Raw genomic sequence first — 24,284 nt, 5'->3', positions numbered from 1 at the left:
AATTAATTAAGAAGGCAAACTGCTAAATATTCATCAAAAATATGGAGGTGCATTGCAAAGTTGCTGGTTTTTACAAGAACTGTGCAATGTTGTCCATGTAAGATAAGGCAACACCTTTAAGAAAAAAAAAAAAAACCCCGACGGTCTTTGTAAGTGAATGACATTATAAAGGCACTTAATAAAGGAAGAGAACCTACCCAGTTTTTCCTTGTTCTCGCCCTTTCCAGTAACTTTTGGTGAAGTTCTTTGCCTATTCCATTTCCAAAGTCTTTCACGATCCTACAAGTCTTCTTGTATTCCTCTTCGTTTAGAAAGGGTTTTACTGACAAAACAAAAGCAGAACACATGTGAACGATGACGTAAGACACGGGTGACTCGTGTGTCAATGTTAATATCCATCTCATTGATCACTGCTTGTCTAATACTGTCATCTGTCCCCTGTGCAGTTAAGGAAGGTGCATGAACTTTTCTTCAGGTTATCACCCTTCTTTCCAATCACAGCCTGTTATGGTCATCCCTCACTTAACATAGTTTGCAGTGACCTGGGGAGGGCAGGGGTGAACAGAAATTTTTTTTTTTTTTTTTATCATCCCTTTTATTAATCACTGCTTGTCTAATACTGTCATCTCTCACCTGTACAGCCAAGGAAGATACAGGAACTTTTCTTCATGTTATCACCCCTTTCACAATCACATTACAGTCACCCCTCCCTTAGTACAGCGTTAAGCAACCAGAGGGAATGGATAGAAAGTTTTTTCAAGCCATCATCCCTCTTCTTAACCACTGCTTATCTAACACTGTCATCTCTACCCTATGCAGCCAAGGAAAGATGCAGGAACATTTCTTCAAGTTATCACCTTCCTTTCCCATCACAGCCATGTACGGTAATCTATACCCCCCTCCCCCCGCAGTACAGATTTCAATGACCTGACAAATTAGACAAACTTTTTTCATCCCTTTTATCAATCAATGCTTGGCTATTACTGTCATCTCTCCCATGTGCTTTCTTCAAGTTATCACCCTCCTTTCCCATCACAGCCATTTCTGATAAGCTATCCCTCCCTCAGCATAGCTTCCAGTGTCCTGGGAAAAGGGACAACCTCTTTTTTCATCCCTTTTTTATTAATCAATGCTTGGCTATTACTGTCATCGCCCCCTGTACTACCAAGGAAGATACAGGAACTTTTCTTCAGGTTATCACCCATTTCACAATCACAGAGAATATCCGCTCTCTCAGTTTGTTCTTTCTATGGGACAGATTATGTTTTTGTTATTATAGTTGTGGGCAGATGAGCAATTACTTATCAAATTCTTACATGTTTGTTGATGGACAGCCAAGTCAATGACATTTCTGACTGACGTTATTAAGTGATGACTTCTGCAGTTGGGCCTTAAGGATTAAAGCTTTTCAGGGGGTCTTACACATACGTTACCTGATTCACAGTACTTAGACAAGGACTCTTCAAGGAGAGGAACAGGGAGCGGAGGGAGGGCGTCCTGGTACTGAAACGTCCTCTCTTCTACAGACCCAAACACGCGATTCTCCATGATGATCAGGAGTCAGTCATCTGCGGGAAAGATAAAGGATAACTATGAGCTGAGATACAATGTGACAGTTTATGTTTTTACTATAATATTAAAGTGGTTGTCCACCCAGTTATTACTTTGCAATTGAGGACTAAAATCATTTTTGCAATTGGGGGTCTTTAATAATTTGTTGTTTCAAGGCACAAGGGACCCAAAATCTGGTACAATGAGGGACCCTAAGAAGAAAAGTATTTGGAAAAGTTACAGGACATTATATGAGGATTTATCTTGGTGTGGATTCAAGTTAATCGCTTAATAACACCAAGAATTTCTCAGAAATTCCTCCCGGCACCGCACGGCTGACACATCAGTTCTCAGTCTAAGGAATCACATTTATACAGATGACAATTCTGCTTCCATACAGAGAGCAGCACAATATGGCTGCACCGTATCCTGCAGGATGATAATGTGACGAGCTGCTCAGCTGCGAACACGAGTGGCTGCAGTCCAGACCCGGGCGCACTCCGCTGATAAGACTCGTTAATAAAACATTTACAGATATAAGCGGTGAATGTATCCAGGGGTAAACTGGACTCTGCCCCAGATACAGGAGCTCAGCATCCACCCTGAGGACATCTGCTTATCTCCGTGTGCACCAGGTAAACAGTAAAATCCACACTGCGCCCACTGATTACTGGGTGAGTGCAGTCCCACTGATTAGTGGGTGAGTGCAGTCCAACTGATTAGTGGGTGAGTGCAGCGCGCCAGCTGCCACCGATTCCTTCCTGCAATCTGATCAAGATGCCCATAGTGAGAATAGGGGATTGTTGGAGCTTAGCACGCCTGCAAAATAAGAGTCCATGGGAGGAAAAACTGGTGAAACAGCGAGAAACCAGTGAGGGGCGCCCGCAGCGAGAGACCGGGGGGGCCGAGCAGACACAGCGAGAGACCGGCGGGGGGCGGACGCAGCGAGAGACCGGCGGGGGGTGGACGCAGCGAGATTGTGGGGGCCGGGCGGGCGGACGCAGCGAGAGACCGTGGGGGCCGGGCGGGTGTACGCAGCGAGAGACCAGTGGGGGCCGGGCGGAAGCAGCGAGAGACCAGCAGGGGCGGACGCAGCGAGAGACCGGCGGGGGGTGGACGCAGCGAGAGACCGGCGGGGGGTGGACGCAGCGAGACTGTGGGGGCCGGGCGGACGCAGCGAGAGACCGTGGGGGCCGGGCGGACGCAGCGAGAGACCGTGGGGGCCGGGCGGACGCAGCGAGAGACCAGTGGGGGCCGGGCGGAAGCAGTGAGAGACCAGCGGGGGGCGGACGCAGGGAGAGACTGGCGGGGGGGCAGACGCAGGGAGAGACTGGCGGGGGGCGGACGCAGGGAGAGACTGTGGGGGCCGGGCGGGTGGACGCAGCAAGAGACCGGTGGGGGCTGGGCGGACGCAGCGAGAGACCGGCGGCGGGTGGACACAGGGAGAGACCGGCGGCGGGCGGACGCAGCGAGAGACCGGGGGGGCCGGGCGGATGCAGCGATAAACCGGCGGGGGGCGGACGCAGCGAGAGACCGTGGGAGCCGGGCAGGCAGATGCAGCAAGAGACCGGTGGGGCCTGGCTGGGCGGACGCAGCGAGAGACTGGTGGGGGCCGGCCGGGTGGGCAGACGCAACAAGAGACCGGTGGGGGCCGGCTGGACGGACGCAGCGAGAAACCGGTGGGGGCCGGGCAGACGAAGCTTGTGCCTAGATGCCCAATGCCAGTCTATTTACCAGACTCTCCCACATAATAAATTTCGCACAGTTGTATCTAGTGATCGTCACCGCGGCTGCCCAGGACTTAATGAGACCACGCTGCTACCAAAATGTCCAATCCCGACGGATTCTTGAGCGCAGGTTGCATGCGATTTGCCATCATAGACCACAGCGTAAGTCACGTGCTGGGTTAAGAGTCATATGGGCGGGGCCGAGCTCCTGAGGAGTCTTGCAGCCTTCATAAGCTGTGACTACAGGTGCGTGTGGCCCCACCCTCCTGCATTACTCAGGGGCCACATGACAATTCTTGCACAGTAATGTGTGCTCATGATGGGAGCAGTTTCCCTATATTGAGGCTGCATGCTACAACTTTTTATGTCACTTAGGAACCAGTACAGCACTAGTAATGCCCGCGCCCGCACGGGGTGGAGTTGCCCTTTAAGTCAGATCCATAGTAACAAAGATGTCGGAAAGTGACGTGTAAAGCTATGAGACTTGCACACCCGACACTCAGTACAAGCCCCTGTTATAAGCCCGGACCCCGTACCTGTGTCTCAGTCTCCGTCCGTACGAGCTCCGTCCGCGGCGTTCACCTTTACCCTGGATTACCTCCAAGTACAACACTATGGTACGCGGTATAGGACAAACATTCACACTGTGGGGTGATTGGACAGACAGAATGGACTTGTCAACCTAAACCCCGCCTACTGGGCGGAATCAAGTTCTACGATTGGATGGCAGGTCTGGCTCATGTACGTGTAAACACTGTCGTCAGCCAATCAGAAGAGTGCACGCTAACGGCCATTTTTGAAAAGGGCAAAGTGCTGGGAAATGTGAGTGACAGCCAGGAAGAGGAAGGCAGCAGGTAGTGTCAGCAGCTTGGCGCTGTGGTCCGCGGGTGGGGGCGCTCAGGGCGCTGTGTGTAGTGTTATATGGGAATTACAGTGGTGTAGATGGTTTCTGCTGTTCACAGGGGAGAGATGGAGCTATGGAGCACAGTTTGGTCATACGTTTCCATACAGACTTCAATTGTGTTTCACACAGATTACTGATGCATTTGACACAGTTTGACAGATTTTGCACACAGATTGTATTGATTTTGCGTTCAGTTTGCTGCATTTCGCACACAGCCTGCTGACGCATTTCGCACACTGCCTGCTGACGCATTTCGCACACTGCCTGCTGACGCATTTCGCACACAGCCTGCTGACGCATTTCGCACACTGCCTGCTGACAGTACAGTTAGACGCATTTTGCACAGCTTCACACATTTCGCACAGTTTGCTGATGCGTTTTGCACAGTTTGATTTTGCGCCCAGTTTTCTGCTGTATTTCGCACACAGTTCTGACCCCACACTGCTGTATAGCAGATGCCTACACGCACACAGCTCAGCGTGTGCCATCCTATGTAGGGCTCCGTCCTGGCATGTAAACAGCGCTCCTGATGGGGAGAAGTCTCTGTTTGTTCTCAGTAGTAATAAGAAGTCTTCAACCACACATCCACAAATCCGTGACAGATGAATCCTGTATAATCGCGACAAATAAAGAAAATAAAAACAAAACAATTCAATGTTTATTCCAATATAAGGCTGGGGAACGTTAAATACTGATTACACAGCTATTCTGGCCTGGATTTCCAGAATAAGTACATCAGCCTCATCAAGTCTAAGATATATTTAATAATGTATGCTGTTTGTATTGTAAAATTTGTTGACAGATTCACATTAACCAAATCCATACATTTTTTTTGAAGGATGGATAAGCTGGTGAACTGCTTCTATAAACGGCCCAATGCCGTAACCCGATTAATATGCTTCCCATGGGCTGGCGGAGGATCGCTGTTTTATGCACAGTGGGGACGTTTGTTAGATGAGTCCATTGAAGGTTTGTGTTCTGCATTATTACATTATTGTACTTAAAAACATTTTATATATAGAATAATTGTAAATACATATAGCGGTGTCCCATCACTTATCTTCTACTAATCCTGAGTTACATCCTGTATAAGGCTATGTGCACACGTATTCTTGGCCACTGCGGATTTTTCTGCAGCAGATTTGATAAATCTGCAGGGCTAAAACGCTGTGTTTTTGCTGCAGATTTATCGCGGATTTACCACGGTTTTCACTGCGGTTTTACAACTGCAGTTTTCCATAAGGGCAGCTGTAAAACCACTGTGGAATCCGCAGAAAGAAGTGACATGCTGGGGAATGTAAACCACTGCGTATTCACGCGTTTTTTTCCGCAGCATGTGCACAGCGTTTTTGGTTTCCCATAGGTTTACATTGAACTGTAAACTCATGGGAAACCGCTGCGGATCCGCAGCTGCAGAAACGCTGCGGATCCGCAGCGTTTTCCGCATCGTGTGCTCCTACCCTTATACTCCAGAGCTGCACTCACTATTCTGCTGGTGCAGTCACTGTGCACATACATTACATTACTGATCCTGAGTTACATGCTGTATTATACTCCAGAGCTGCACTCACTATTCTGCTGGAGCAGTCACTGTGTACATACATTACATTACTGATCCTGAGTTACATCCTGTATTATACCCCAGAGCTGCACTCACTATTCTGCTGGTGCAGTCACTGTGTACATACATTACATTACGATCCTGAGTTACATCCTGTATTATACTCCAGAGCTGCGCTCACTATTCTGCTGGTACAGTCACTGTGTACATACATTACATTACTGATCCTGAGTTACATCCTGTATTATACCCCAGAGCTGCACTCACTATTCTGCTGGTGCAGTCACTGTGTACATACATTACTGATCCTGAGTTACATCCTGTATTATACTCCAGAGCTGCACTCACTATTCTGCTGGTGCAGTCACTGTATACATACATTACATTACTGATCCTGAGTTACATCCTGTATTATACCCAGAGCTGCACTCACTATTCTGCTGGTGCAGTCACTGTGCACATACATTACATTACTGATCCTGAGTTACATCCTGTATTATACCCCAGAGCTGCACTCACTATTCTGCTGGTGCAGTCACTGTGTACATACATTACTGATCCTGAGTTACATCCTGTATTATACTCCAGAGCTGCACTCACTATTCTGCTGGTGCAGTCACTGTGTACATACATTACTGATCCTGATTTACATCCTGTATTATATCCAAGAGCTGCACTCACTATTCTGCTGGTGCAGTCACTGTGTACATACATTACTGATCCTGATTTACATCCTGTATTATATCCAAGAGCTGCACTCACTATTCTGCTGGTGCAGTCACTGTGTACATACATTACTGATCCTGAGTTACATCCTGTATTATACTCCAGAACTGCGCTCACTATTCTGCTGGTGCAGTCACTGTGTACATACATTACATTACTGATCCTGAGTTACATCCTGTATTATACCCCAGAGCTGCGGTCTCTATTCTGCTGGTACAGTCACTGTGTACATACATTACATTACTGATCCTGAGTTACATCCTGTATTATACCCCAGAGCTGCACTCACTATTCTGCTGGTGGAATCACTGTGTACATACATTACATTACTGATCCTAAGTTACATCCTGTATTATACTCCAGAGCTGCACTCACTATTCTGCTGGTGCAGTCACAGTGCACATACATCACATTACTGATCCTGAGTTACATCCTGTATTATACCCCAGAGCTGCACTCACTATTCTGCTGGTGCAGTCACTGTGTACATACATTACATTACTGATCCTGAGTTACATCCTGTATTATACCCCAGAGCTGCACTCACTATTCTGCTGGTGCAGTCACTGTGTACACACATTACATTACTGATCCTGAGTTACATCCTGTATTATACTCCAGAGCTGCACTCACTATTCTGCTGGTGCAGTCACTGTGTACATACATTACATTACTGATCCTGAGTTACATCCTGTATTATACTCCAGGGCTGCACTCACTATTCTGCTGGTGCAGTCACTGTGTACATACATTACATTACTGATCCTGAGTTACATCCTGTATTATACCCCAGAGCTGCACTCACTATTCTGCTGGTGCAGTCACTGTGCACATACATTACATTACTGATCCTGAGTTACATCCTGTATTATACCCCAGAGCTGCACTCACTATTCTGCTGGTGCAGTCACTGTGTACATACATTACATTACTGATCCTGAGTTACATCCTGTATTATACCCCAGAGCTGCACTCACTATTCTGCTGGTGCAGTCACTGTGTACATACATTACATTACTGATCCTGAGTTACATCCTGTATTATACCCCAGAGCTGCACTCACTATTCTGCTGGTGGAGTCACTGTGTACATACATTACATTTCTGATCCTGAGTTACATCCTGTATTATACTCCAGAGCTGCACTCACTATTCTGCTGGTGCAGTCACTGTGTACATACATTACATTACTGATCCTGAGTTACATCCTGTATTATACTCCAGAGCTGCACTCACTATTCTGCTGGTGCAGTCACTGTGTACATACATTACATTACTGATCCTGAGTTACATCCTGTATTATACCCCAGAGCTGCACTCACTATTCTGCTGGTGGAGTCACTGTGTACATACATTACATTTCTGATCCTGAGTTACATCCTGTATTATACTCCAGAGCTGCACTCACTATTCTGCTGGTGCAGTCACTGTGTACATACATTCCTTTTTTTTATAAATCTAGTTTACATTATCAACAATGAGGGTGTAATTAGTTTTTTCTTGTAGAAACCTCCTCCTATTATGTATTGGTAGATTTTAAAAATACAGAGTAGATCACTAACATCTGCGGAACTCATAGTGCAGTGATAACCAGCAGATGGCGCTGTACATAAAATGTCATACAACAATTTATGTGGACAGTTGTGGAGTTTTATATTGAATTATTTTATTTTTATATATGATACTGTGTAAAAACTTTAGGCAGGTGTAGAAAAATGCTGTAAATAAGAATACTTTCAAAAGTGCAAATGTTATTAGTGAATATTTATCAGTTAAGAAAATTCAAAAATCTAAATAAAATCAATATTTGGTGACCAAGGTAAACAGTATCAGTTGTTCTAGGGACGATTGCAGCAACAGTGAAGCATGGTGGAGGCTCCTGCACGTCTCTGGCTGCATTTCAGCAAACGGAGTTTGGTCAAGATTATTGATGTCCTCAATGTTAAGAAATACAGGCGGATACTTATCCTTCATGCAACACCATTAGCCAGGTGTGTGATTGACTGGTTGGGGTCATTTTCCTTCTGCAGAATACATTTGGAGCCAATGTCATTAATGACGGTCTTCAGGGTCCGGGAGGTCATAATCCGGCCCCCCGCAGAGCCCTGATCTCACATCATCCAGTCAGTCTGGGATCACATGAAGAGACAGAAGGATCCGCACAACTGACATCCACAGAAGATCTGGGGTTAATTCTCCAAGATGTTTGGAACAATCTGCCAAGTTTCTTCAAACACGGTGTACAAGTGACGAGTACCTAGAAGAATTCATGAAGGCAAAGAGCGGTCACCAAATATTGATCTGATCAAGATTTCTACAAAACCGCCTCCTTGTTTTCTTACCCTCCCTTTTTCAACATGCGGTCTATAATATTTTGTTTAATTAAATCTGTAACCTAAACTAACCTCCTTTAAGGGGTATTCCGATTTAAAAAAAAAAAAAAAAAAAGTCCTCATTAGAGCTTATGGAAATCGATTAACATGACCCACTTCATTAGTCAGTAATATGAGACCCTTGGACAGGAGGGGTCCGGAGAATCCGCCACTTCCATCTCGGCATCCCTGACCCCTCTTTTCATTAGACGGTATATCACAACGCCATCGTTGCGGCATGACACATACCGTATATGACCGTCGCGCCCGGCCGGCTAATCCTACGTAGAGCTGGGGATACCAGGAGGAAAGAATCGGATCCCGGAACTCCACAGATTAGCCATGCGGCCAATGGGCCGAGTCCCGCCAGTCCATTTGACCCAACTCTAATCCTCATAAATATCTGGTGACTGAAAAGTAAAATCGTTATATCTCTGAAAATATTGTGATTGAAACCAATTTTTTTTTCCGAAATTTGCTGGAACTATAACTGCACCGACCTTTGCAACAAAGCAGGTAATTTTTACTGCTAAGTGAATGTGATAAAACAAAACCCCCAAAAGCAATGGCGGAATTGCTATTCAATTTTATTTATTTATTTATTTTATTTCACCATTTCTGGAATATTTTTCCACGTTTTTCAGTGTATTAGATTGTAAAAAAAAAAAAAAAAAAAAAAAAGAAGGGGATGGGGGTAATTCAAAACTGTCTGCTATGTTCAGGGAAAAATTAGAAAAAAAAGTTAACGCTTTTGGAAGGCAGGAAGGAAAAAAAGGGAAACGAAAAATGGCCGAGTCTCCAAAGGGATAAGAAGAGTACAGAGTAAAGTTGAGAATTCCATCGCTGCCTTTTTAAAAATGAGGGAGGAACAACTTAGTTTAGGGCTAGTGATGAGCAAACGTGCTGGAATAAGGTGTTATCTGAGCATGCTCGGGTCCTAACAAAGTGTCTTCGGCGTGCTCGAATAATGTTTGAGTCCCCGCGCCTGCATGTCTCGTGGCTGTTCGATACATACAGGGATTGCCTAACAAACACGAGATCCCTGCATGTGTTGTGGCTGTCGAATACCCGCGAGACATGGAGCCGCGGGGACTCAAACATATTTTTGGGGCACGTCCGCTCATCAATTTTTAGGACTAAAAAAAACCCTGACAAGCAACTTTCTGGCCCCTTGTCTGCATAATGTGGGTACATTAGGACAGTTAGAGCCATTGCATTTTTCAAAGTGAAGAGGGGGGTGCACTGGTTACCATATATTCACCCCAATTACATTACATTACTAAATAAAGGGGGATAATAAAGATATAAAGAAGCACTGAGCACAGTAGATTTGGACCCAGAGCACAGGATCTCAGCTCCTCGGTGAGGTCATCGTCTGCGTTACTTTGTATCGGTATCCAAAACTGGCGAGTGCCCACAGAAAGTATTTATGGGGGCAGAAAAGCTGGAGATGCTGGGAGAAGAACAGAGTGGCCGGGGCTCCAGGGCCCAGCATTAGCATAGGGAACAAAGGAAGCCGCGGAGTTGGCGCCCGGCGCTCGGCATTGATGTGCTGGTCACATCACATTTCTCCAGCAGAGAAGAAACCCTCTGTTTCCCAGTGAAAGGCATCCACCATATATCCTGCTGCTGGGCACAATGCCGGCCTCTGTGGCTATCCGCAGCTACTGGCAACATGTTTAGGAATCCAGAACACGACCTCCAGGATAAGACCTGAGACCAGCGGGTGAGCACTTCCTCCGATCTTTCAATATTCACGGTGGGCCTAATATTATCCTCCTATTTCGCGTCTTCACATGGACATTAGCAGCACTAGACTGACTCAGACCCTATCTGTATAGAAGTGTTATCTGAGCATGCTGTAATCTGGGCAAAGGTCATTGTATAGGGAGGAGGTGAGCTGTGACATCACCTATCGTGAATGGATGATCCTGTGTTATCTACTGTACATAGAGGTGTTATCAGTCATTGTACAGGAGGAGGAGGTGAGCTGTGATATCACCTATTGTGAATGGTGGATCCTGTGTTATCTACTGTATATAGAGGTGTTATCAGTCATTGTACAGGAGGAGGAGGTGAGCTGTGACATCACCTATTGTGAATGGTGGATCCTGTGTTATCTACTGTATATAGAGGTGTTATCAGTCATTGTACAGGAGGAGGAGGTGAGCTGTGACATCACCTATTGTGAATGGTGGATCCTGTGTTATATACTGTATATAGAGGTGTTATCAGTCATTGTACAGGAGGAGGAGGTGAGCTGTGACATCACCTATTGTGAATTGTGGATCCTGTGTTATCTACTGTATATAGAGGTGTTATCAGTCATTGTACAGGAGGAGGAGGTGAGCTGTGACATCACCTATTGTGAATGGTGGATCCTGTGTTATGTACTGAATATAGAGGTGTTATCAGTCATTGTACAGGAGGAGGAGGTGAGCTGTGACATTACCTATTGTGAATGGTGGATCCTGTGAAATGTTGCTGGCATAAAACTGGCATGTTTACTGTGTACCATAGAGGAACATTTGCATAGTGCAACCTGAGGCTTATCATCTGTAAGAGAAAATAAATAATTGTGGAACATTCTATACAGAAAATCTGTCTGTTTTTTTTTCAGTGTTCTCCATCAGGCTTCCAGGAAGAGAGTCTCGGTTTTCAGAACCATTTGTTCAAAGTATGGACCAAATCGTTGATGAAATTATTACCGTATTGTTACCACAACTGCGGGAAAAAAGTTTTTCTTTCTTTGGTCACAGGTAAATATTTCCTAGATCACATTAAGGCCGGTTTCACACGTCAGTGATTCCGGTACGTGAGGTGACAGTTTCCTCACGTACCGGAGACACTGACACACGTAGACACATAAAAATCAATGCATCTGTTCAGATGTCATTGATTTTTTGCGGACCGTGTCTCCGTGTGCCAAACACGGAGACATGTCAGTGTTCGTGGGAGCGCACGTTTTACACGGACCCAATAGAGTCAATGGGTCCGCGTAAAACACGGACCTCACACGGACATTCTCCGTCTGGGGTCCGTGTGGCGTGCCGGAGACAGCGCTACAGTAAGCGCTGTCCCCCCCACATGGTGCTGAAGCCGGTATTCATATCTTCCCTGTAGCAGCGTTTGCTATAGAGAAAATATGAAGAATAGTGTTAAAAATAAAGATCCATGTGTCCGCCGCCCCCCCACCCCCTGTGCGCCCCCCCCGCTGGTCAGAAAATACTTACCCGCTCCCTCGCTCCTTCCTGGTCTGGCCGCGCCTCCTACTGTATGCGGTCACGTGGGGCCGATCATTTACAATCATGAATAGTCGGCTCCGCCCCTATGGGAGGTGGAGCCACATATTCATGACTGTAAATGATCGGGCCCACGTGACCGCATGCAGGAGAAGCCGCGGCCAGACCAGGAAGGAGCGACAGCCGACGGGGGACCCGGGTAAGTATTTTCTGACCAGCGGGGGGGCGCACAGGGGGTGGGGGGGCGGCGGACACATGGATCTTTATTTTAAACACTATTCTTCATATTTTCTCTGCAGCAAACGCTACTGCAGAGAGGATATGAATCGCAGCTTCAGCACCATGCAGAGTGGGTACCACACGCTCCGTGTGGTACCCACTCGCCATACGGGCGGCACACGTGTGCCGCAAGTATGGCCTCCGTGAGTTCCCAGGCACACGGACACGGATAACTCCGGTACCGATTTATTCCGGTACCGGAATTATCTGGACGTGTGGGACAGCCCTAAAGGGAATCTGTCACCCCATTTTCTCGCCTGTAAGCTGCGGCTTCAGAAAGGTCAGAGAGGCCCGACGTCCTCTTCTTTGCTTCCCATTGCGGCTCCTGTGCAGGCGCACTTTATCTGCCCTGTTAATAAAGTAAAGTTCGCCTGCGCAGGAGCCGCAACAGGAAGCAAAGAAGAGGACATCATCGTATGAAGATGGGAGGCGCTGGACCCGGACCGCGACGCCCATCGGACCGGACCGCATCAGGACCGCCCATATGTGAGTATACTAGTTTTTCTTATCTTTCAGGTTACATTTGGGGGCTTATCTACAGCATTACAGAATGCTGTAGATAAGCCCCTGATGGCGGTGGCCGCAGCTTATAGGCAAAAATAATATATAGTCCAGAGGGTGGTCCGAATGCGTGATGGCTAGACTTCCTTGTATAAACTATACCATGTGATATGTCAGTCACTGATTAGGACCGCCCACCGGACTCCTAAGTCCTGAGTGAGTAGAGATTCCAAGAAATAAAATCCTGAATCTTTTGCCATAAGCTAATATATCAATCTGCTCAGCTGCTCCTGCTTTAAATATTTAATTTAAATCTGATCTTTAATGCTCAAGTCCCAAATTTTCTTAAATTTTTTGGGGAAAATACTATTTGACTTTTTTGGGAGTTTTGTTATGTAATGGAACCCCTATGATGTACTAAGGAAAGAGGAAAAAAACCGCTAAAAAAAAAAACAATAGAAGTTTGTTTTTGATCTAAGTCACGAATCAGACTCTTCCCATACAAATCAATGGTTCCATGAAAAAAAATGTAGGCCATCCGAGTGTTGTCCGTTGTTTTCTGTTTAATGGGTCGGAGAAGCTTGGGAACTTGAATGAGGCCTCAGTGTTTCGGACCCCGTGTTAGCGAGTAGTCCGGAGCACATGGCGTCTTATGAAGTCTTTATCTATTATACAGACCAGAGAGGATAAAGCCGCATTGTGCGCTCTCTATAGAGTCCAGATGGGAGCATGCATTATGCCGCCCTTCCATGTGTCCATTGTGGATTTCATTTTTCCACATTCCTGAAAATTGAAGAATTTTTTTTTTTTTTTTCTTTGCAGCTTTGGATCCTTCACCAGTTTTGCTACAGCTGTGAGACTGAAGGAACAGTATGGCCTGGAGCCCGTGCACCTGTTTGTGTCTGGAGCCTCTGCCCCTCACGTGAGTCCCTTGCCTCATGCACACTAATCTACATAATTGACTATATAAAAAATAGTTTGAAACGATCCCTGGAGTAATACACACCAAGATCTATGTGAGGGTAAGTGCACACAACATCTTTTTTCAGGCCAATTCGGCCCGGAATACACCTAAAAAAAGCAGCGGAAAAGTTCTCCAAAAAATTAACAAAATGCACAGCAATATCAAAACGACATTGCTGTGTACATACTCAGTTTTGTGTCATTTCTTTTAACCTCTTAAGACGTGTGGGATTTTTTTTTTTGCTGCATTTTTAATGCAAATTAAAATCTGAGTTTTGAGACATTTAATGCGCACACGCTGTTTTTTTTTTTCTGACTGAATTGAGAAAACTGCTGTGTTTTTGAAAACTTCAGCATGTTACTACTTTCAGAGTTTTTTCATCCATAGAAAGCAATGAGTAAGTGATTTTTCCCAAGCTTTAACCATAATGTCTTGGTCTCCTAACCTGAGAATGGAAGTTGGGATTAGAACAGTTTCATTAAATTAGTAATGTGTAAAGCAAACATTGACCGACCAAGGTGTGAAATTGAACAATACCTGATCAACCAAGGGCTGACCAAAGTGTGAAAGTTAACAGTGTCCTACAAGCTCCATGCTCTGGCAATGTCTTAGGGTACCATTACACTAAACGACTTACCAACGATCACGACCAGCGATACGACCTGGCCGTGGTCGTTGGTAAGTCGTTGTGTGGTCGCTGGGGAGCTGTCACAAAGACCGCTCTCTCCAGCGACCAACGATCAGGGGAACGATTTCGGCATCGTTGAAACTGTCTTCAACGATGCTGAAGTCCCCCTGCAGCACCCGGGTAACCAGGGTAAACATCGGGTTACTAAGTGCAGGGCCGCACTTAGTAACCCGATATTTACCCTGGTTACCATTGTAAAAGTTAAAAAAAAAACACTACATACTCACCTTCTGATGTCCGTCACGTCGCCCGGCGTCCACAGGGTTAAAACTGCTTTCGGCAGGAGCGCTGCTAATATGCACGCTCTGCTGCCGAGAGCTTCCTTGCACTGAATGTGTCAGCGCCGGCAGTAACAGCGGTGACGTCACCGCTGTGCTCTGCTTTACGGCCGGTGCTGACACATTCAGTGCAGGGAAGCTCTTGGCAGCAGAGCGTGCATATTAGCAGCGCTCCTGCCGAAAGCAGTTTTAACCCTGTGGACGCCGGGCGACGTGACCGACATCAGAATGTGAGTATGTACTGTTTTTTTTTTTACTTTTACAATGGTAACCAGGGTAAATATCGGGTTACTAAGCGCGGCCCTGCGCTTAGTAACCTGATGTTTACCCTGGTTACAAGTGAACACATCGCTGGATCGGCGTCACACACGCCGATCCAGCGATGGCAGCGGGTGATCAGCGACAATAAAAAAGGTCCTGATCATTCCCATCGACCAACGATCTCCCAGCAGGGGCCTGATCGTTGGTCGCTGTCACACATAACGAGATCGTTAGCGGGATTGTTGCTACGTCACCAAAAGCGTGACGTTGCAACGATATCGTTATGTGTGACTCAGCCTTTAGGCTATGTGCACAGGTTGCGGATTTTGCTGCGGATCCGCAGCGGATTTGACGCTGCGGATTCGCAGCTGTTTTCCATGCTGTTTACAGTACCATGTAAACCTATGGAAAACCAAATCCGCTGTGCCCATGCTGCGGAAAATACCACACGGAAACGCAGCATTGTATTTTCTGCAGCATGTCAATTCTTTGTGCGGATTCCGCAGCAGTTTACACCTGCTCCACAATAGGAATCCGCACAAAACCCGCAGTAATTCCATTGTAAATCCGCGGATTTTACAAAAAAGGTGCGGATTCCGCAACATGGGCACATATCCTTAGGTAAACTATTCCTGACCAATTCACTTCTCCCCGCTGTTACATTTGTAATTGGGTATTTTTTCATGAACTCATGTGAATTATTTTTGCCCAGAATAGTCACTATTTTTTTCAGACGTTAGAATCTTTTTCCACTAAATAATCAAATTACCCATTTTTTTCCAAAAATGGTTATGGTTTCACATATGTCTTACGTTGGTGACCTGTGTTCATGCTTATGTGGAGGAAGCAAAGCTGAACTTTGGGATCCTGAAAAATGCAGCAAAACCTGCTTTTTGTAAGCAGCTCCTTAACTGCCGAGACATCAGGTTTTGCCTGCAGAAAAAAAACGGAGCAAAAACGCAATGTGTGAACATAGCTTAAAAGTCTTTCCGCAGTAGGTTTGCCTGGAAAAACTCAGTGGCTGCACCAGCATCTAAAATACGTCATGTGCACATAGCCTAGGAGTAAGTTTTTGCAGAGTTTTGGAACGGAAACCGAGAAGGACCTCCAAGTTTTTGATGAGTTTTGGAGAGTTTCCGATCAGTTTCTGCCTGGAAACCATTTAAAAAAAAAACAAAAAAAAGAACACAAAACCGCAGCAAAAAATGAACATAATGCACAATGTAAGGCCAGTCTCACACGTCCAGATAATTCCGGTACCGGAGAAAACGGTACCGGAGTTAACCGTGTCCGTGTGCTCACGTGGCACATCAGTGTGGCACACGTGTGGCAGCCGTGTGCCGCCTAAGGACCACACGGACCGTGCAGGAGAGACAGCGCTACAGTAAGCGCTGTACCCAGCGTGTGGTGCTGAAGGCGGCAATCATCTCTTGTCCCCTGCAGTGCTCGCAGGAGAGAAGAGATGAAAAATCTATTTTTTTTTTTGTTAAAAATAAAGTTTGGGGGTCACCGTCCACCCCCTTGCAGAGAAATATACTCACCCAGCTCCCGCGATGCCTCCTCTCAGCGCCGGCAGCCTGTCCTGTGTGAGCGGTCACGTGGTACCGCTCATTACAGTGATGAATATGCGGCTCCACTCCTATGTTCTTTGCTGTGGTTTAGAAACCATGAAGCTGCTAAAAGAAACTTCCTAGTGGAATCCGCTCACTAGTCACAGTTTAAAGGGAATCTGGCACCTCGAATTGGCGGGCTATGTAAATGCACTGTGTCCGGTCAGATGGGCGGTGTTTCCTCTTCTTTCCTCCACCCCATCCTCCCCCGCTGCCCGCAATATTTTCTGGAATTTGAGTAGGTGTCCTCCGTAGTTCGCGCGTGTGCAATGCAATCTTGCCTCGCGCACGTGCAGTATGCTTTGCCCAACAGCGGGCAAAGCCGAAAAGCATTACTGCGCATGCACCGGCGCACTTTGTCCTGGAAGTATTTAGCTGTGTTCTGGGACATAGTGCACCGGCGCATGCGCAGTAATGATTTTAGGCTTTGCCCGCTGTTGAGCAAAGAATACTGTGCGTGCTTGAGGCAAGATTGCATTGCTCACGCGTGAACTAGGGAGGACACCTACTCAAATTCCAGAAAATATTGTGGACAGTGGGGAAGGATGGGGTGGAGGAAAGAAGAGGAACCACCGCCCATCTGACTGGACACAGGGCATTTACATAGCCCGCCAATTCGAGGTGACAGATTCCCAGTAAATTATAGAAAAAAAGACGCCAGGGATGGAACACTCGCAAAAGCTATGTCAAGCCCATCAGAGAAGCCACTTCTGGTACTTCCAGCTTCTTCCTGAAGCGGCTTCGCCTAGGAAAACCTCAGCAGGTCCACTGGCATCTTAAAGACCCCAATCCCTCATACCCTAAAAATTCCACCTTGTGAACAAACGATCAGTACTGTACATTCCTTTCAACCTTAGGATGTGGATATGTCCACTTTGAACTGCTAAAGATTTGCAAACTGAAATTTGGATTGATTCCAATCCCTCGGCTGCAGTTTGTTATAAAAATATAAAATAAAAAAATACAAACTGAGCTTTACTCACACTCCCTGGGTCCAACGCTCAGTCTCCGGTTCTGCTGCCGTCACACTATCAGTATTTGGTCAGTATTTTACATCAGTATTTCTCAGCCAAAACCAGGAGTGGGTGATAAATGCAGAAGTGGTGCATATGTTTCTATTCTACTTTTCCTCTATTTGTTCCACTCCTGGTTTTGGCTTACAAATACTGATATAAAATACTGACCAAATACTGCTAGTGTGACGGCAGCCATACTGTCTGCAGCACTGATATCACCTCAACAGCACTGCAGCCAGTCAGTGAAGTCAGTGGCTCTGCCTGAGTTGACATACGTGCCACTGACGTCACTGATCGCCTGCTGTGCTGTCAACGGGACATCAGTGAATAACAGGCACCAAAAGCAGCGTTGGACCCAGGGATAGTGAGTAAGGCGCCATTTTTTTTTTCTAAATTGTAGCCAGGGGACATGGGTTTCCAAAACTGTTTTTAAAGTGGATTTTAATTTTCTTCACATTCTGTTAAATTTTTCCATTTTGAAACTGAGTTGCGGTGCGGATTTTTATCCTATTCTTCTTGATATAAGTGGAAGGCTCCAACTAAAAATGGCAAACCATCCAACCAACAGAAAAAAAGGCTTAAAAAGGCCTTTACTGTTTGAAAATCTTTTCTGCGAAACCCACAACGTTGTGATTATGTTGGAAATGGAATTGTAATCACAGATCACTACAACTCGGGCAGTGGAGATATTATAAGGTGGAGGAATCAGAAAGCAGTTAATGAAATATTATGGAACCCCAAGTACACTTTAAAAATAAATAAATAATAAATATATAAATACAAGTTAAAGGAATAGTCCAGCTTACCACCCAAAACATACAGAAGCAACAAATTCTGTCTACTCTTCCAATGTAACCCCTGCTGCTTCAGCGCAAAGTGATGACATTCCGTTCTTTGGTCACCCTACTGCTGACACCTGTGACTGGCTGCAGCGGTCAGATGAGGGGAAACTAGACTTCATTGGGTGTGACTCCAATAACATGCAGTCACATGAGTTCTGCAGCCAATCACAGGACTCGGCAATCGGGTGTCAGAAAAATATTGGATGTAATAGCTTCCTGTTCTGCGGAAGGCCGCCCATTAGACTGATGAGTATATATTATTATTATTATATTATTTAATTATCTTTTCTTTAATGTTCATTTTTGTAAAAAAAAAAAAAAAGTAAGGAAAAGCTCAAAAGGCCAGGTCCTTAAAAAAAAAAAAACACCTTTCTGCATCCTGTAGTCAAAATCCCGTAACTTAACTACCAAAAGATCAGAATTGAGCGATGAAGAATTCCTAAAGTGGATGTCCACAACCGGGGGAACCCCTGCCGAAATTCTGGAGAACAAGGAAGCCATGCAGCTCTTCCTCCCACCACTGAAAGCTGATCTGAGAGTTGTTGAGAACTTTGGGTAAGTTCTTCTCCTTCCTTCATATAGCAGCCGTCTTCTTTTTACACAGGTCCTATACAGACTTTTATGTTTCCATGGTTACAGACTACAGTCAAGCTCTGCCCGTAGTCTGATCCCACAGTCTTGACCCTTCTTCTTGGTCACCTGTGGGCGGTAGAAGTGGGGGCAGAGCGACGTGTGCTCTGTAACCATGGAAACACATAGGTCTGTATATGAGCTGTAAACCGAAAATGGAAATGTGCAGAGTTGTTGTTGTTTTTTTTTTCACTCTATAGGTATAATAAGCCAAGGTGTCCTTCGCTTTCATGTGGACTGACGTGTTTTGATGGGGCAGAAGACATTCCTCATGACCTGACTGGTAGGTTTTGATTTGTAGTCCACCGTATATTAACCTTTAGAACTATTTTTTTTATCCCCCTCCCCCTTTATTTTTCATTTTTGTGATTTGTTTTTTCTTCTTTTTTTTTTTTTACCAGGAGCATTTACTTTAATTTTTTTCTTCAACTTGAGCAAATGATGACTTGGGTTTTTTTTTGGGGGGGGGATCAGCTGTAGTTTTGAATGACTATTTATTTTGGCATACAATATACTAAAAAAACACAAAAAATCAATTAAAATTAAGTGGTAAAAAACCCCCCACAAAACCGTCATTTTTTTTTGGCCGGGGTCACACTAGAGAGAAATACAATGTATGAGAGGCACAAAAACAACGCATTGCACATGGACCAATGATTCTCTATGGGGCAGCTCCCATCAGCCGTATATTTCTCGGCCGTATTTTACAGGCGTAGAAAATCGCAGCATGCTGCAACTGTCAGCGTATTCCGACAAAAATCCGCCAATGAAAGTCTATGGGGGCGAGAAAATTACGGATTACACACGGACCACACGTGTGACTTGCGATAAATGCGCAGCGGTGTTCTCTAGAAAAGCCGGCAATTCAGTGCGGTGTACAGTAAAATCACACTGACAGGTTAAAATAGAATAGGCAGAATAAATGTCTACACATAGAATGTGTGTGTGTATATATATATATATATATATATATATATATATATATTTATTTATATATTTATTATTATATCTCCATTTATTCCATGGCGCTTTACATGTGAGGAGCGGTATACAGAGTAAAAACAAGTACAATAATCTTGAACAATACAAGTCATAACTGGTACAGGGGGAGAGAGGACCCTGCCCGCGAGGGCTCACAATCTACAAGGGATGGGTGAGAATACAGTAGGTGAGGATAGAGCTGGTCGTGCAGCGGTTTGGTCGATCGGTGGTTACTGCAGGTTATAGGCTTGTCGGAAGAGGTGGGTCTTCAGGTTCTTTTTGAAGGTTTCGATGGTAGGCGAGAGTCTGATATGTTGTGGTAGAGAGTTCCAGAGTAGGGGGGATGCACGAGAGAAATCTTGTATACGATTGTGGGAAGAGGAGATAAGAGGGGAGTAGAGAAGGAGATCTTGTGAGGATCGGAGGTTGCGTGTAGGTAAGTACCGGGAGACGAGGTCACAGATGTATGGAGGAGACAGGTTGTGGATGGCTTTGTACGTCATGGTTAGGGTTTTGTACTGGAGTCTCTGGGTAATGGGGAGCCAGTGAAGGGAATGACAGAGGGGAGAGGCCGGGGAATAGCGGGGGGACAGGTGGATTAGTCGGGCAGCTGAGTTTAGAATAGATTGGAGGGGTGCGAGAGTGTTAGTGGGGAGGCCACAGAGCAGGAGGTTACAGTAGTCGAGGCGGGAGATGATGAGGGCATGGGCTAGGGTTTTTGCAGATTCTTGGTTTAGGAATGTACGGATCCGTGAAATATTTTTGAGTTGAAGGCAGCAGGAAGTGGAAAGGGCTTGGATATGCGGTTTGAAGGAGAGATCAGTGTCAAGGATTACCCCAAGACAGCGAGCTTGTGGGACTGGGGAGAGTGGGCAGCCATTTACTGTAATGGATAGGGGTCGCGTGAGATGGGGGAAAGACAATGAATTCTGTTTTGTCCATGTTAAGTTTCAGAAATCTAGCGGAGAAGGATGAAATAGCGGAGAGACATTGAGGGATTCTGGTTAGTAGAGTTGTGATATCTGGTCCAGAGATGTAGATCTGTGTGTCATCAGCATAGAGGTGATACTGAAAACCGTGAGAATCTATGAGCTGTCCCAGGCCAAAGGTGTAAATGGAGAAGAGCAGGGGCCCAAGGACTGAACCTTGTGGGACTCCGACAGATAGGGGGCGAGGTGAGGAGGTGGTGTGTGAGTGGGAGACGCTGAATGTCCGGTCTGTTAGGTATGAAGAGATCTAGGATAGGGCCAAGTCTGTGATGCCAAGGGATGAGAGGGTCTGTAATAATAGGGAATGGTCCACTGTGTCAAAGGCAGAGGACAGGCCCAGGAGGAGGAGAACAGAGTAGTGTTGCTTGCTCTTGGCGGTTAATAGGTCACTGGTGACCTTAGTTAGGGCAGGTTCAGTGGAGTGGTGTGACCGGAAACCAGATTGTGTGTATGTGTGTGCGTGTGTGTGTGTGTGTGTGTGTGTGTGTGTGTGTGTGTATATATATATATATATATATATATACATATATATTTTATATTATAATACAGAGCTAGATAGCATAAAAGCCTGGTTAATAATGGAGAGATGTCAATTAAGACACCTATCCATTATTAATCCAATAGTAAAGGGTTAAAAATACACACGCATATTAAGAATAAAGTATTTTAATGAAATAAATAAACACATGGGGTTTTATTATCATTATTGTACGCTCAATCCAAGTGACGACCCTTGTTCTCCTGTAAAAATGGAAAATAAAAAAGCAACAATATCCCATACCTATCCGCCGTACAGTCATGTCCCACGATGTAAATCCATCTGAAGGGGTTAAATAAAGTTACAGCCAGGAGCGGTGCTAATGCGACTTCTCCTGGCTGTAAAAGACTGGGGAATGAATGAAATGATGGTAACGTAGGTTGGGGAACTTGTGGTGCTGCGCCCCCTGTTGGCATAAACTCATATGAACTGTAGCGTGAGAAAATATTCAGAAAAATTCCCATGTTACAGTTCATAATATTCCCGTCAATTTCTATTGTATTTTTGGTGGTATAGGGCTATGATCAAAACAGCAGTTCTTTTGTTTAGATTTTTTTTTCTTTTTCATGCCTTTAGGCAAGGATCTTTTTGTGCCTCCATGACTGAACACATTTGTATGAGATTCGAAAATTAGAGAAATGGACTCTCTATCCTAGAATCCACACCCTGTGTGTCTGGCAATGTAGGTCAGCGGCATTAAAGTAGATGCCTGCAATACCAGGTACAGCCTGTAGAGAAGGATGGCGCTGTTTTGGTATCAGAAAACCAGAATGCTAAACTGTAATCTATGGTCGTGCTCATTTGTTCCTTGTCTTTTTTACTTTCAGCTTGGAAGGAGCTCACAAGTGGAGACTTCAATATTCACATGATGCCTGGGGGACATTTCTACCTAAAGGACCCAAAAAATGAAAAGTCGCTATTGACCTATATATCAAAATATTTACAAGCAGCCGAAGTTGACTATTTTTAAAGTTTATCTCCTATGGATGCCGAAATCAGAATACTGGGGTATTTATTTGTGGGGGTCCTCCTGTTTGGATGGAGAGGGGCTTTTCAACTTCAGCTCTAATCAACCCCTTTCTGACGTGACTTAATAGCACATAACACATCAACTGCCGGTATATCGATCAAAAACATTTTGGTTGCAGCTACCCCCACACAAAAAAAAAAAAAAAAGTGTTCAAAATGGCGTAGAAGAAAAAAAAAAAAGCTTGGAATTTTTTTTTTTTTTGTTTGTTTGTTTTTTGTTTAGTAAAGGGTTTCAAGAAATGGAGAAACAAATTTGGACATGTCATTTTACAACTGTATTACCTATGTAAACGTTTTGTAAATTTTTAGCCCACAATAAATGTCGAAAAATGAAAAAAAAAAATTATTTTGAAAAATGTCGCCAGACTTCAATTTTTTCCCCCTATATTGTATGGCAAAATTAATGGTGTCATTCAGATCTATTTGGCTATGTGCACACGTTGCAGATTTTGCTGCGAATCCGCAGCGAATTGGCCGCTGAGGATTCACAGCTGTTTTCCATGAGTTTACAGTACCATGTAAACCTATGGATAACCAAATCTGCTGTGCCCATGCTGCTGAAAATACCGCGCAGAAACGCTGCATTGTATTTTCTGCAGCATGTCAATTCTTTGGGCGGATTCCGCAGCGGTTTACACCTGCTCCATAATAGGAATCTGCAGGTGGAATCCGCACAAAACCCGCAGTAATTCCGCGTAGTGCGTTTTACCTGCGGATTTCGCAAAACCGGTGCGGAAAAATCCGCACACAATTCCGCAACGTGGGCACATAGCCTTACTCATCATGCGGGGGAAAAAAAAAAAAGCCTTCATATAGCCAAGTGGATGGAAAAATATAAAAGTTATGACTCTTGGAAAAAGAAGAGGGTAAGGGAAAGAAAAGAAAAAAAAAAGTGAATAAAAATTGCCCAAATGCAAATTATTGGATTTGCATTAAGAATATTACTGGTATCATTTTGTAACTGTAAAAGTATAAAACGGGTTGTGTAGATCTGTAGACCTGACGGACCTGCTGTGTTTTATCATTTGTTATTCTTATGGGCCCCCAATATTTCTGTACTGTGTATTGCCATATGGGGCCCTACAGAGACACCTTACCCTTCAAGGAGGACTTATACTGGAGAAGACCTCTAATGCATTGGAACAAACCATTATTTGCTCTAGCAATCTTCTTCCCAGATTATAGTGACACATGTGTAAAGGTACCTTCACACGAAACGACTTTGTAACGATATCACTAGCGATCCGTGACGTTGCAGCGTCCTGGCTAGCGATATCGTTTAGTTTGACACGCAGCAGCGATCAGGATCCTGCTGTGATGTCGCTGAATAAAGTTCAGAACTTTATTTGGTCGTCCGATCGCCGTGTATCGTTGTGTTTGACAGCAAAAGCAACGATACCAGCGATGTTTTACACTGGTAACCAGGGTAAACATCGGGTTACCAAGCGCAGGGCCGCGCTTAGTAACCCGATGTTTACCCTGGTTACCAGCGTAAAAGTAAAAAAAACAAACAGTACATACTCACCTGCGCGTCCCCCAGCGTCTGCTTCCTGACACTTACTGAGCGCCGGCCCTAAAGTGAAAGTGAAAGCACAG

General features: G+C 45.1%; 2 protein-coding genes across 3 annotated transcripts in view; one reads left to right on the top strand and one right to left on the bottom strand.

The window, feature by feature from the left end:
* CROT (carnitine O-octanoyltransferase) overlaps positions 1-3,943 on the bottom strand; it is a 48,756-nt gene extending 44,813 nt beyond the window's left edge. For both annotated transcript variants that reach the window (XM_077268256.1, XM_077268255.1), the window contains exons 1-3: positions 3,815-3,943; positions 1,434-1,568; positions 198-322 (exon numbers count right to left, since the gene is read on the bottom strand). In XM_077268256.1, coding sequence (XP_077124371.1) covers positions 198-322; positions 1,434-1,548 — 240 coding nt within the window. In that variant the 5' untranslated portion in view covers positions 1,549-1,568; positions 3,815-3,943. The remainder of the gene's footprint in view (positions 1-197; positions 323-1,433; positions 1,569-3,814) is intronic.
* Positions 3,944-4,065: 122 nt separating this feature from the next.
* OLAH (oleoyl-ACP hydrolase) lies at positions 4,066-23,013 on the top strand. The gene is made up of 7 exons (XM_077268257.1): positions 4,066-4,132; positions 5,021-5,151; positions 11,461-11,599; positions 13,685-13,784; positions 18,907-19,076; positions 19,352-19,434; positions 22,487-23,013. Exons 2-7 carry the CDS (start codon positions 5,022-5,024, stop codon positions 22,627-22,629), a joined length of 765 nt encoding a protein of 254 aa, XP_077124372.1. The 5' UTR covers positions 4,066-4,132; position 5,021; the 3' UTR covers positions 22,630-23,013.
* The last annotated feature ends 1,271 nt before the right edge of the window (positions 23,014-24,284 follow it).

The sequence above is a fragment of the Ranitomeya variabilis genome, chromosome 6 (assembly GCF_051348905.1).
Source record: "Ranitomeya variabilis isolate aRanVar5 chromosome 6, aRanVar5.hap1, whole genome shotgun sequence".
NCBI classification, from domain to species: Eukaryota; Metazoa; Chordata; class Amphibia; order Anura; family Dendrobatidae; genus Ranitomeya; species Ranitomeya variabilis.
Note: the sequence above shows the minus strand (reverse complement) of the source record. Positions and strands in the feature narration are given on the sequence as shown.